The sequence below is a fragment of the Asparagus officinalis genome, chromosome 3 (genome assembly GCF_001876935.1).
Source record: "Asparagus officinalis chromosome 3, Aspof.V1, whole genome shotgun sequence".
NCBI lineage: Eukaryota > Viridiplantae > Streptophyta > Magnoliopsida > Asparagales > Asparagaceae > Asparagus > Asparagus officinalis.
In genome coordinates, this window is record NC_033796.1 from 41,428,066 (window position 1) to 41,441,970 (window position 13,905).

A 13,905-nucleotide genomic window follows, 5' to 3' on the forward strand; every position below is an offset into this window, starting at 1 on the left:
CATGAGTATAAATCTGCCAAATTAAGAATTTTTTTTCTAACAACCCAGCCCAAAATCAAATAAAAAATAGTGTGAGTCATATTGAAACTTCCAAACTGTTTGAGTCACCCGTGATAGAATAAAAAGCCATCAAACTAAGATTAGAGCTTTATTACTGGATAATGAATAGGGTGCTAGATTGCCGTGATCAAATACCTAAAACCCTACATAAAATCTTAAAATACGCATGGCTCAAGAGATTTGAACGACTCTGACCAAAATCTGTTTTAAAAAATGTTTGACTCTCCAACAAAGTCGTGAATGAAAGTTGAAACAGGATGTAAGCATCCCTTGCTGAGTATGAACACATTATTATTATTATTATTATTTATTTTCCATTCTCCAGTGCAAGAAAAAAAATCAATATTAGATCAAATCAAAACGAAACATAAACCAAGCATTTTATTAACTGGTCAACTTTGGAGATGCAAAGACCAACACAACTCAAAGCACATACACAAACCAATTTAGCCTTTAAATAAACACCAATACTTCCATAAAAAAACAGCAATACTCAACTTATACGGATGGAATATGCACATCTTTCCTGATGTGGACATTAACGTAAGAGATATGGTTCAAGTACAAACTATGTTCATGTAGAAAAAACATCATCTTTAATTAAGATAATAAATATTAAACCCCAATTTAATACATTTGAGAACAGCTCCCAGTCACAGTCACAGTCTCAGTCCCAGTCACAAACGCCTATATATTGCTCACCCATTGATTAGCTTACCTCTCACAGTCTCACACTACAACTCTCCTCCTCAGAAAAAAAGGCTAGGAGTAAGAGGGGAGTAAAGAATCATGAAGTTATCTAATTTTCTTCTCTATTTTCTGCCTTTGTTTATAATAATATCCCCATCTCATGCATCAAGAGCTACTCCCCCATCTCCTTCAATGTCCAAGATTAGAGCTGTGAATCTTGGAGGCTGGCTCGTCACTGAGGGCTGGATCAAGCCCAGCCTCTTCGATGGAATACCCAACGGGGATTTCTTGGTACATTTAAGTCCAAGAAATTATGTTCAGAAATATTAGCCTTTAATGTAATGTAACTTATAATCTTGTATGTGTTGACTATACTAGGATGGGACTCAGCTACAATTGAAATCAGTCACGCAAAATAAATATCTATGTGCGGAGAGTGGCGGCGGAACTATCATCGTAGCCAATCGATCATCTGCTTCTGGATGGGAGACATTCAAAGTAATTAATTTGTTATCATTTTTTTTCCATATTTATAATGATTCTATGCATTAATATGTTTTCATATATAACTAATATGTGATGTTTTTCATTTTGTATTGTTCGTTATGACTAGTTATGGCGCATAACGGAGAACACTTTCCAATTTCGGGTTTTTAACGGTCAATTCATGGGACTCGATGGAGGAGGAACCGATGTAGTCGCAGTTTCGGACTCATCGGATCCATCTGAGACATTTGAGATCGTTAGGAATGCAAATGACTCGAGTCGGGTGCGGATCAAAGCACCGAATGGATCCTTCCTACAGGTGCTTGATTGATCGCTGCCACTAATTAATCTGTTTTTCGGTTAATTATAGTTTAATAATTATTCATGTTAGAATGTTATATATGTGATTATTGTGGTGATTAGGCGAAAACGGATGTACTAGTGACAGTTGATTATGGAGACAGCACAAATTGGGGGAATGATGATCCATCTGTGTTCCTGATAAACATTGTGGGGAAACTGCAAGGGGAGTTTCAGATAACCAACGGTTATGGAACCGAGAAAGCTACACCGGTCTTGAGAGTACGTTTCTTATTTTGTTATCGTTAAATTTTATTTGCATCTCAAGGAGTCTATAAAACTTACATGTTTTTACAGTATATAATTGACTAAAAATAAATTAGCGACCCAAAAATAAAAAACTTTTTATCATATCAAAGGTCAAATAAAGTTTTCAACTCCCTCACCAAAGCTTTCAACTCCCTCACACCGGAAAGTCCTCGTGGTCGACCGGCCTACAACCAAATCGCTAGCTTCGAATTTCATGTAATTCGCAAATTTCTCTGCAATTCTCCACCTCGGTGAAGTTTTTCCAAAACTGAGCTGACACCAAACATGAGCACCACTACGTCGTCTCACCAAATCTGACTGCACCAATATGGTTGCCTACGTACCCCCTCTCTCAAGGGATCAAGCCGCCCGTAGTTCATCCAAATGGCCGCGAACGACCTCAACAATTACGAATTTGCAACAAGTTTCTATAATGATTAAACTTGTTGCTCAGAACCATCTTTTTGAGCATATCGGCTGGATTATCTTTTGTGTGGACCTTCACGAGCTCCACATCCCTATCTTAAAGAACATCTTGAACGAAGTGATAACGAACATTGATATGTTTCGTCCTCACATGAAAGACATGATTCTTCGCCAAATAGATAGCACTCATGCTATCACAATAAATGATGACGGATCGCTGCGAAACACCAAAATCCTCCAAAAGTCCTTGAAGCTAAATTGTCTCCTTAACAGCCTCTATAGTCGCCATATACTCTGCATCCGTCATCGTCAAAGACACCGTAGACTGCAAGGTGCATCTCCAACATACCGTCACACGGGTCAAAGTAAACACATATCCCGAAGTAGACCGATGTTTATCCAAATCTCTAGCGTAATCCGAATCTACGTATCCAATACATAGCTGCCCACCGCTAGTGTCCTGCTTAAAAACCAAACTAACGTTAAGAGTACCTCGAATGTATCTCAAAATTCATCTCACAGCATCCCAATGACCCGAACCTGGGTCATGCATGTATCCCGAAACCATGCTCACTGCCTGTGAAAAATTTGGCCTTGTACAAACCATGGCGTACATCAAACTTCCAACTGCGCTCGCATATGGAGTCTTTGACATCAACTCTAGATCTTCAACTGTCTTCGGTAAAAGTTTAGCTCAAAGCTTCAAATGGGCTCCCAATAGTACACAAACTGGCTTCCATGCTCACATTGAACCGTTGTAGAACTTTCTTCAAACAAGCCACATGTGTTAAACAAAATTTACCCTTGTCTCTGTCTCTGCCTATCTACATCCCCAAAATGCGCTTCACTTCATCCAAATCTTTCATCTAGAACTCGCTCGAAAGCTGAATCTTTAATCTATCAATCGCGGATCTAGAAGTAGAAGCAACTAACATGTCATCAATATAAAATAATAAGTAAATGTACACACCTCCATTCAACTTACGATAGTACACGCAAGGATCAAACTGGCTCCTAATGTACGAATAACCGATCATGAATCTATTAAATCGTTTATACCATTGTCGAGGAGATTGCTTCAAACCGTATAGCAATTTATTCAATCTACAAACTAATTTATCCTTCCCTGTAGGTCGGAATCCCAATGGCTGAGTCATATAAATTTCCTCATCAAGATCACCATGAAAAAATATTGTTTTCACATCCAATTGATCTAATTCCAAACCATACTATGCCACCAAAGCTAGCAAAATCCGAATCGAAGAATGCTTTACCACTGGAGAGAAAATCTCATTATAATCAATACATTTCTCCTATGCATAGCCCTTCATAACCAACCTAGCTTTGAATCTCACGGGAGTGCCTTCAATACCCTCCTTCTTCGTATACACCCACTTGTAACCAATAACCTTCCGTCCCTTTGGAAGCTCGACAAGCTCACATGTGTCGTTCCTATGAAGAGACTATATCTCCTCCTGCATAGCCTCCTGTCACATATCAGCCTCTGAACTCTGCTCGGCCTCTCTGAATGTAGTAGGAACCATCTTATCGACACTCTCCATCGGAAGTGCATACACAATAACTGTGTCTGTATACTTAGCTGGTATCCGCATGTCTCTCCTCTGTCTCCGAATCATAATAGAATCCTGAATCTCAGCTGTCGGTCCCTGATCCTACTCAACTGTACATGTTGTAGGTGTCAAAAATTTCCTATAGGTCCCGAACATAACTCAAGACGACGAGTCGTCGAAACAATAAAGCGGTGAATCACTAATGACATTGCAACAAGCTCGCGTGCTCACCGGCCAACTCTAAGCGGTCAACAAGCTCACCGGTCACCTCCAAGTTAACAAAATACATGAAGCGAATCGGTGAAGCAGATAAGTCAACGAAACAACGAAATGCGCATATCAGCGAAATAAGTCTAACCCGAACGAACCGAAAAAGCCCCAGACGGCCAAGTCGCATCAAAATGACTCTCCCGACAAGTTATTGGCTCGCATGGACGACGAGCCACCAAATAAGTTGTCGCATGTGACGAGCGCACCATTATGGTGGCCTCATGGCTACTACCACCACTTGTGGCTCGCGTAGGCCCAGAGCCAGTCCAAATCCATGCGCCAACCAATAGCTGCTCACGCGATCGGCCGCTACCATTTGGTGGTTTGCACAGTGTCGAGCCACCGTGAGGTTGCTCGCGCCCAAAAACACTGAAAACGCGTTATTTTGATGGCTTTTGACGATTTTCGCGGGATTCTTCTGTTTCAGATCCTCCCAACTATTTTGAAGCTATCCCTAAATATGGTTAAGTGGTTATTATCTGCAGATAAGGTCAAATTATCAATTCCTATCCTAAAGCGCTGCAACTAAAGCCTATAAATACAAGCCTAGGGCCTTTGTTTGCGGGGATCTGAGATCAGAGGGTGAGGTGCAGTCAAATTGAAGAGTGGAGCACGAATTTCAGAGAGCTTAACGGATCTTAGCGCAGTTCTTTAGCATAAAGAAGGAAAGTTCGAGAGATCTGAGGCCTGTTTCACATTTCCTCCTGTTCAAACTTGGTTTGAGATCAGAGTCGTGATCTTGTTTGGTCGAGATTATTACTTCTGTGATTACTTCCTTTGTGAAGTAAGAGCTTTGATCATCAATCTGTCAACAGGATCTGATTCGCGATGGTCTACAGACTAACGCGTCCCCGGCACAGGTAAAGACCCCACGCGAAGCAGCGGGTGATAAACGTCCTCTGTATTTGTTTTAAGAGAGAGTTGTAATCTTTTTACTTTATTTGTGTAAGAGAAGTCTTATAAAAAGGCTCACTCTTTTGAACTTGTTTTAAGTCGATAAACGATTGTAATGAGTTCCCAAATAATAAAATCAACTTTCACCGAAAACACCTGTATTCTCCAAATCATCACTATGTTTGTCTGACGTCACCTCAGTTGGCACTCTAATGGATATGATCTCATCTGGATAATGTGAAGTCGCATCAATCTCCACCAACTATGATGTCTTCACTGTCGGGTCGCTCTCCACCTGATGAGAGCTGGGAAGCTTCAAGATAGAAGCCTCATCGAATGTGACATCTCTACTCAGCACAATTTTCTTATCAACTAGATACCAAAGCTTGTATCCCTTGACACCACGCTTGAATTTTACAAATATAGCCTTCCTAGCTCGAGGTTCTAATTTATCTGTTCTAACATGATAAAATGTAGGGTACCCAAATACATTAAGCTGATTGTAATCGTGTGCTGGCTCTCCCGACCATATCTCTATAAGGGTTTCCCTCCCAATCGTAGATGAAGGTAGCCTATTAATGAGGTGGCTCGCATAAGAAAGTGCATCAGCCCAAAAAATCTACTCTAAATCACTCTACGATAATAAACATCGGATCTTCTCCACCAAAGACTGATTTAACCTTTCTATCACCCCATTCTGTTGCAGTTTGTAACTAACTGTGAAGGGCATCTCTATGCTCTCGTCTTGACATAGCTGCTGAAAGGGATCAGAAGTATACTTGCCATCGTTGTCGGATCGCAACGTCTTGATCTTTCTCCCAGTCTGCAATTCCAATCTCTTCTTCCACTCAACAAATATCTCTAGGACTTCACTCTTCTTTGTCATAGTGTACACTCAACAATGCCTAGAATAATCATCTACAAACGTGACGAACTAATGTCGACCATCAAGTGATGTCGTCTTGGTGGGACCCCAAATATCTGTGTGCACATAGTCCAAGATGTTCCTAGTCCTATGGATGGCTGTCCCAAACTTTACCTTTGTTTTCTTACCAAGAACATAATACTTACAGAACTCAACTTTTCCACTCTTGGCTCACTTTAATAGTTCCTGCTTGCACAAAGCTTGCAGTGACTTTTCACTTATGTGCTCCAACCTATAGTGCCAAAGCCTTCTCCGCCCACCTCTGAAATAGCTGAAGCTACCTGACCAATCTCGGTGCTCCCCTTCAGATAATACAAATTTCTACTGCGAACTCCCTTCATCACCACCAAAGATCCCTTAGTAACTTTCGCTACAGCATTCTCAAAGGTCACATTGAATCCCTTCGCCTCCAAAGCTCCAACTAAAATAAAATTCTTCTTCAACTGAGGAACAAATCTCAATTTATTCAATTTATGAACTATTCTATCGTGCATTCGTATCCTGACGGTACCTATCCCACAAATATCATAAGTTTGATCATTTTCCATGACTACCACGCCCCCATCGAGTTTCTCGAATGATGCAAACTAATCTCGTCGGGGTGTCACATGATAAGTAGCACCAGAATCAAGCATCTAATCAGATACATCCACATAGTTCACTTCTGGAGTAATCAATAGAGAAAAGCACGAATCATCGGAATCATCACCTCTCGCGATGTTCACCTCATTGTCCTTCGGGCCATTTTTCTTGCTATTCTCCTTCTCCTTGAGCTTCTGGTAATCTCTCTTCCAATATCATTGTTCATTACAAAATGCACATTGGTTCTTCGCTAACTGGTGGTGGCCCCTTGACTTTGACATGTTCTTATTACCACCTCTCGGATATGGACTTCTACCTCTCATCGACAAGGCCTCTCCTGAAGTGCTAGCACGTGAAGTCTTTTTATCCTTCCTCCTCAAATCGTAATTCATTAATGCGTTAGTCACTTCACTGTAGGTGATGGAAGATCTCACATTCAACAAAGTGAGCATGAAGGTATCATACTCCTCATCCAGTAAGGAGCCTAAAAAAATAATCGCCTTGTACTTGTCCGTTATCTTCTCATCCACATTCGCCAAGTTCGACAACAACTTAATATAGTTGTTCACAAGAGCCGCAAGTGAGGTGCTCCTGGATATCTGGAATCTGAATAATCTCCGCAGCAAGTGCAACCGATTCTCAACACTCTTCGTAAGGTACTTGTTGTTAAGATTCTCCCACATCTTTATCGTAGACGTCACACCAATCTTATCGTATTTCGGCTCTTGTTAGAAACAAGACCTGATCACCCCACAAGCGTTCCTATTCATCTTGTCTCATATCGCCTCGTCGTATTTCGGTGGCCTCTCATGGATCATAATGGTCTCTTCCAAGTTTTGAGCATTGAGAGCGTTCTGTATGTCGCTCATCTACAAATCAAAATTGATATTTTCGTTCACCACACTAATCTTAGTGTTCTGTAATCCAATCTGAATTGTACTCGTCATCGTCTTGCTGCTTTCACCAACTTCTTCTCCCATGCTTACATAACTCCAAATTGAAAAGAAAGATTCAAACTTTGATAGAAATTGAGAAATTACCCAACTGAACCCTAGATCGGATTCCAAATAGATCTCCTAACCATACGAGGAAAGCGAAATCTCAAACCGGCAATTCCACAACGCTATCTCCATCGATGCCTAGAACTCTAAGAACCAAGCTTCCAAAAAACGAATCTTCCTCCACCCAATGCAAAACCCTAAATCTGAAACCCTAGAGCTTTGATATCAATTGCTGCACGCCGTGCGGAAGCGTGCTCGACAACCAAACGAGTCGGTGTGCGATGAGAGAAGGGAACCAAATCAAAAACACGAGTGCAATCCACCACAATACGACATAAATCAAACCAAACACAGAGATTTATGTGGTTCGGCAATTGCCTACATCCACGGGGAGAGGATGAGGAGATTTTACTATATGCAGAAGAAATACAACGGGTTACAACTCACAAAATAACTCAAATATAACCCTAACCAAAGCTCTCAACTTCCTCACAATATCACCCTCTCAAAGTGCTCAAAAGTCTCTCCTTTCTATGACAAAATCCTCTGCTCCCAACCCTAGAAACGTGTGTTTCTATTTATATCAAACAGTATATCCAAAACCAACCAGGAAACCGAACTGAGCCCAAAACCGAGTCACGGTCGACCGGGAATGAGCCTGCAGTCGACCGGTCAGAGAGCTAAAAAACTCAGCCTATAATGTGCACGAATCCGGTCGACCGGGAAAATCCCCTCGGTCAACCGGCCTGCAACCAAATTGCCAGCTTCGATTTTCCTGTAATTCGCCAATTTCTCTGTAATTTTTTGCTATTTATCTAATAAAAAGCACTGGACTTATAATTTTCATTTAAAGGAAATACAAAAGTAGTACAGAATTAACTAGCATATGATTATTATTAAAAGAAAAAGATGAAATTGTATTTCTTATCGGGCTTCAAGTAGTCGACCTTCTATGATCTCAACTTTTGACGAAACTTAGTGGTCAACTTAAAATGATGTGATTTTGTTAAAATTGACCTTCTATGATCTCAACTTTTGACGAAACTTAGTGGTCAACTTAAAATGATGTGATTTTGTTAAAATTGGCAAGTCAAATTTGGCTAACCTTGCGAAACTTAGTGGTCAACTTAAAATGATGTGATTTTGTTAAAATTGGCAAGTCAAATTTGGCTAACCTTGTCATTGGTGTTGTTGCCTTGAATAGTCAACTCTACAAAATGTGTTGAATAGTCAACTTTATATTGATACAGGAGCATTGGAACAGCTTTATAGTAGAAGAAGACTTTAAGTTTATATCTCATAATGGGTTGAATGCCGTGAGGATCCCAGTTGGATGGTGGATTGCCATTAATCCTACTCCATGGCCCTTTGTTGAGGGTTCATTGCAAATTTTGGACCGCGCCTTCTCATGGGCAGAGTAAGTATATTAGTCTAAAGGTTTTCTTCCTATATATCTCTTTTACACTCACCATATATAGATTATATAGTAAGGAGCATATGTGCAAGATTTACGTTAAGAGTAAAGGGTTGAAACTCTCAACTTTCATTAAAACTTTGGTGCAAAGGAAGGTACTTTAAATTGGAATCAGAAGAATTCAGTTTCAAGTTCAATTGATCACACATTACAGTTTTTCTAAAATATATCATTGCATAAAATAGCTCTGATTTAAACTCATGAAAAGAAATCTTAACCTGCATAAGCATGTTAGAACATAAAAATTGTAATCCTCAAACTTTTACATTGGTTTACAAGAAGTAAAAAAGTAAGTATGCCTTTATGGTCCCTAATTTTCAATGTTATTTAAAAAATAAACATGTAACATAGTTAGGGGAGCACCTTTAAAAAACTGCAAACATTTAGAGAAGTATGTGGTACGTCCAAAGTTGTTCGTGTTAAATGACATTTTTAAAGTTCAAGGGGGTCCTCAAAATGGGCCAAGGTATGGATGGTTATATGAAATTTATCCTAAATTATTTATTAAAATTGACCTCTATATTCATGCAATTTACAGAAAATATAACCTCAAAGTCATCATCGATCTCCATGCTGCTCCAGGATCACAAAACAAGTTTGAACATAGTGCATCAAGGGACGGCTCACAAGAATGGGGCACTGATGACACCATAGCTCAAACTATCACAGTGATAGACTTCCTCACCAACAGGTAACCCTTAATTCATTAATCCCACACTAGATGGGATTAATTGCCACTAGATCCCATGTTGTATGATGTTTAAACTTGCTATTCCTCTAGCTTTATTTTTACAGATATACTCTCTTGAGCAATGACAGATCCAGAAAAATTTCATTTAGGAGGGATAACAAGTATCTATTAACTGAAAAAGGAAAATATAATATTATAAAACTATAGTACCTGATAGGAATGCATTTGTATACTTTATCAGCTCCGTTTGACTTTGATTGCTGAAAAGTAAATCGAGTCTCCACTCTTCAATGAGCTAATTTACTTTGCTACCAACTTATATTAGTATTTATAGATAGGTTAGGATGCAATTTCTAAAATTTATGGGGGCCAGACCGACTTTAAATGTTACAAGAGCATATATGTGATTCTTAAAATTTCCAGGAGTGCAGTTGGGCCCCCTAGACAAAATTTAAATCCGCCATTGCTCTTGAGTGATTTTTTTTTGACTCTTTTACCCTCGGAGGTCTCTATGGGTAAACAAGTTAGAAACTTCCACTCAAGAGAGTCAATTTGCAAAGATAAAACTTAGAGGGTTAATAAGTTCAAAAAAGGGGTCTATCTGCAATTAACCATACTAGATGTCTATTTTGGACTTATTACAATTGCTATTTACATTTTCTTAGGTACGCAAATAGCCCCAGTTTTCTAGCAATGGAGCTACTCAATGAACCTCAAGCACCCGGAGTCACCTTAGACACCTTGAAGAAATACTACCAAGATGGGTACAATGTTGTTCGCAAATACACAATCAATGCGTACGTGATCATGGGCTATCGCCTCTCAGGGATTCAAACGGAGCTGGTTCAGTTTGCTAGCGTCTTACAGGGTTCCGTAATTGACGTGCATTATTATAATGTCTATAGGAGCAATTTCAATGGGCTAAGTGTTCGAGAAAACATCAATTATGTGAATAATAACATTGCTGCAGAACTAAGCAGAGTTGATTCATCTAACGGTAGTCCACTCGTTTTAGTCGGTACGTACAAAAATAAATTATTTAATATTGGGTTAATTAAGAATCACAAATAGGCCTCCTTTAGTACCGTTGTTTCAGTTTAGCTAGCAGATAGACCATCTGAGTTAAACATTTGAGTCTTTATACCTTGGATGAACTTTTGATAGATATTAACTCCCAAGTAAAATTATTTATCTAATCTACCTAAGGGTACGTAGTCAAAAGTTCATCTTGGGTATCTACCTTCTAAAATGAAAAACTACATCAGTAACAAGTCCAAAATGATGTCCCATAAGGGGTCTATGTTCGACTAACCCTTTTTAGTCTGGATCGATGATAATAATATGATATTTGATTATTGTATTTCTTTTGATTTCAGGGGAATGGGTGGTAGAGTGGAAAGTGAACAATGCAACAGAGGAGGATTATCGAAGATTTGCAACAACGGAGTTGGATGTATTTGGGCGGGCTAGTTTTGGATGGGCTTATTGGAACCTGAAGAGTGTGCAGAATCATTGGAGCTTAGAGTGGATGATTACTAATGGATACATTAAAATCACTTCATAAGCAAACATCTGGATGGATAGAATTTGATGGTTAATAGGACTAACCATGGATAAAATGGATTTAAGTAATCTTCATGAATAAATACAATGTTCCAATTGTAATAAATTTTCATTTTTTAGATGAAATAATATTAAATTTATTAGATTCCAAGAGGGAAGTTGAAGAGTGGTGTTAGGGGGTGTGCCCTAACATTATTTGGCAATAAGATAGGGTGGCATTAGACAACCTGTCCCCAACAAAAAACACAAAAGAAAATTTCATAACTTTTTAGGATCTGGAAATGATCCTTTTTTTATTTCTTCTTTAGGAAATGATCTTATTAAAGCTTAGATATCACACATGGATATGTCACATTCATGACCTCAATATATGTTGGATTCTCATCGTCCAATTTAGGGTAAAATTCATAAATCCCCAATAAATTTTGTCATTTTCACTTAATTTGCATATGTTTGAAAATTTCACTTAACCTCCAATAAATTTGTCATACAAATCAAAAACTAGCATTGTTAGTTGTGACGTCTGCAAATAAGGTGTTGTCAAAAAACCAAAATATGCCTACTTTTTAAAAAAAAGAAAAATAATAATTCCTCATGTCCTCTTTATATTTTCACGCTAACTATGTTTTAACACTTCGTTCTCTCTCTTCTCGCATTCGCTCCCAGGTCGAAGCTCCCGATCCCCAAATTTTATTTTTGGTGATTTGTCCTTCAAAAGTATAAATTAATGTTATTTTATGTTATACCATTACGGGGTTAACTGAAAAAGTAAACATTTTGGGAATTTCTTGAAATTCCTAATTTTTTTAATAGGGGTTAGTGAAATCGAAATTCTTTTTGAAAAGTGAAGAACACCCAAACTCCTTGGAGATTTTATGAAACTTAACCTCCAAAGTGACTAGTATAAGTTATGAGTGTTTGTATGAAACATCTTATATGTTATTTTTACTAGTAAACTTTATATATTTTTTCATAATTGAATCTAGATTCTTTCATAGTAAGATTAGGATGGAAAAGTATTATGTGGGTGATTAGTTTGGCAACCTCCTCAAAACAAGTTAGGATTAATCTTGACTCAGCTTTGAGGTACATTAATTGGCTATATTTTTTGATCGAATAAGAGGGTGGGTCCAAATAAAATTTCTTGGTTTAGGGGTCTTTTGGTCTAAAAAATATGCTCAGTTTTTCTCAAACAATATTATTCCCAACATGTGAGCATGATAAATCATATTACCATTCTCTGAAGTTGTTAAACATGTCGTTCAAGGTCACACAGATTAAGTTCGAGTACAGCCCAACCTTTAAAGGTTTTGCCTTGTCTCATCATTAGTTGTTTTTGGTGTTTCTTACTTGCAATACAAAACGCAACTGTCTATGCGTGCATTTGTGCCAAAGTGTTAACAATGTTTTGGATTCGAATGCAAGCCTTGGGGGGGGGAGGGGGGGAGGGGGGGGGTTGTTTTTTTTTTGGGGGAATGGGGGGGTGTTTAGAATATAGGTTTTGCCTTATATTTTAACTAAAACATAGAGTATGCAGCAAAGATAATAATAATATATATAAGAACGAAAGTTCAAACTAGAAAACACGTAAGATTTTTATAGTAGTTCAGATAGATATCTTGCATCCACTCTTTCTTCTCACAAAGGGTCTTCCTCACTATGACCAGAGTTTACCTGAATTATAATCTAATTTAGTAGGCTTAAAAAGACCGCACTCTAAAATCTACCTGAAACTAGTTGTCTAATCTAACTTCTCACAGATAAGTAAAATACCTAGCCCTAGCTAACCCTAACCCTCAATTATCACCAGTTTGAGTACACCTTAAAAACAAAATAAAACCAACCAAACTATTTAAGCATAAATTAAAAGATCTTACAGCCATTTTAAGCAAACTGTTCTTCAGAAAATATAAGCGAAGATCGATGAATAGGCGATGATGATGTTGAACGCGAAGAGCTACTCTTCTCATTGGGATGATCCTTAAATGCCGAGCGCAACAAGAAAGAGTTTGACTAGGCTTTGGGGATTGAAATCACAAATCAACTTCTTTATCAAACCCCTAGAATAATTTCTCTATTTCTCAAAGCATGAAACCCTCCAAAATCTGATCTCTTTCTATCTTATATAGCCTTCAATAATAAAGGAAAGGGATATAAGAATCATTGTAGAAGTTCAAGATTTAAGGGGTCAACGAATAGTTGAGATGAAATCAATAAATCTGCCATCATCATCGATAATAAAGCACGACCATCGATGGTGACCATCAATGATACCCAGCTCACCATCGATGGTTACCCTATAGTCCATCGATAATTCAAATTCTGGTTTCTAGAATTAATCGAATGTTCATGTAGACCATTGATGGTATAGCTTATCATTGATGGGTCACTGTAGTCCATCGATGGTGCTAAATCATGCTTCGATTGTTCTTTAATTGTGCATTATAATCCATCGACTGACTAATATCCATCAATGGTTGCATCCTGAGCATCAACATTGTGAAGGCTAAAATCAACATTCATGTTGATTTTTCCATTGTTTCGACTCGTGTCTCTTGTATACCTGTTAATACCTAAAATATATCATCTTAAATAATTATTAGTAGCAAATGAGAGTTTGCTATTACTTAAACAAGAGATATTATACGAACAACATTTCTAAT

General features: G+C 38.3%; 1 protein-coding gene across 1 annotated transcript; it reads left to right on the forward strand.

Moving 5' to 3' along the window:
* LOC109833918 (probable glucan 1,3-beta-glucosidase A) lies at positions 794 to 11,330 on the forward strand. Its single transcript, XM_020401782.1, has 8 exons — positions 794 to 1,041; positions 1,129 to 1,248; positions 1,364 to 1,555; positions 1,660 to 1,818; positions 8,765 to 8,931; positions 9,527 to 9,679; positions 10,345 to 10,697; positions 11,056 to 11,330. Exons 1-8 carry the CDS (start codon positions 850 to 852, stop codon positions 11,241 to 11,243), a joined length of 1,524 nt encoding a protein of 507 aa, XP_020257371.1. The 5' UTR covers positions 794 to 849; the 3' UTR covers positions 11,244 to 11,330.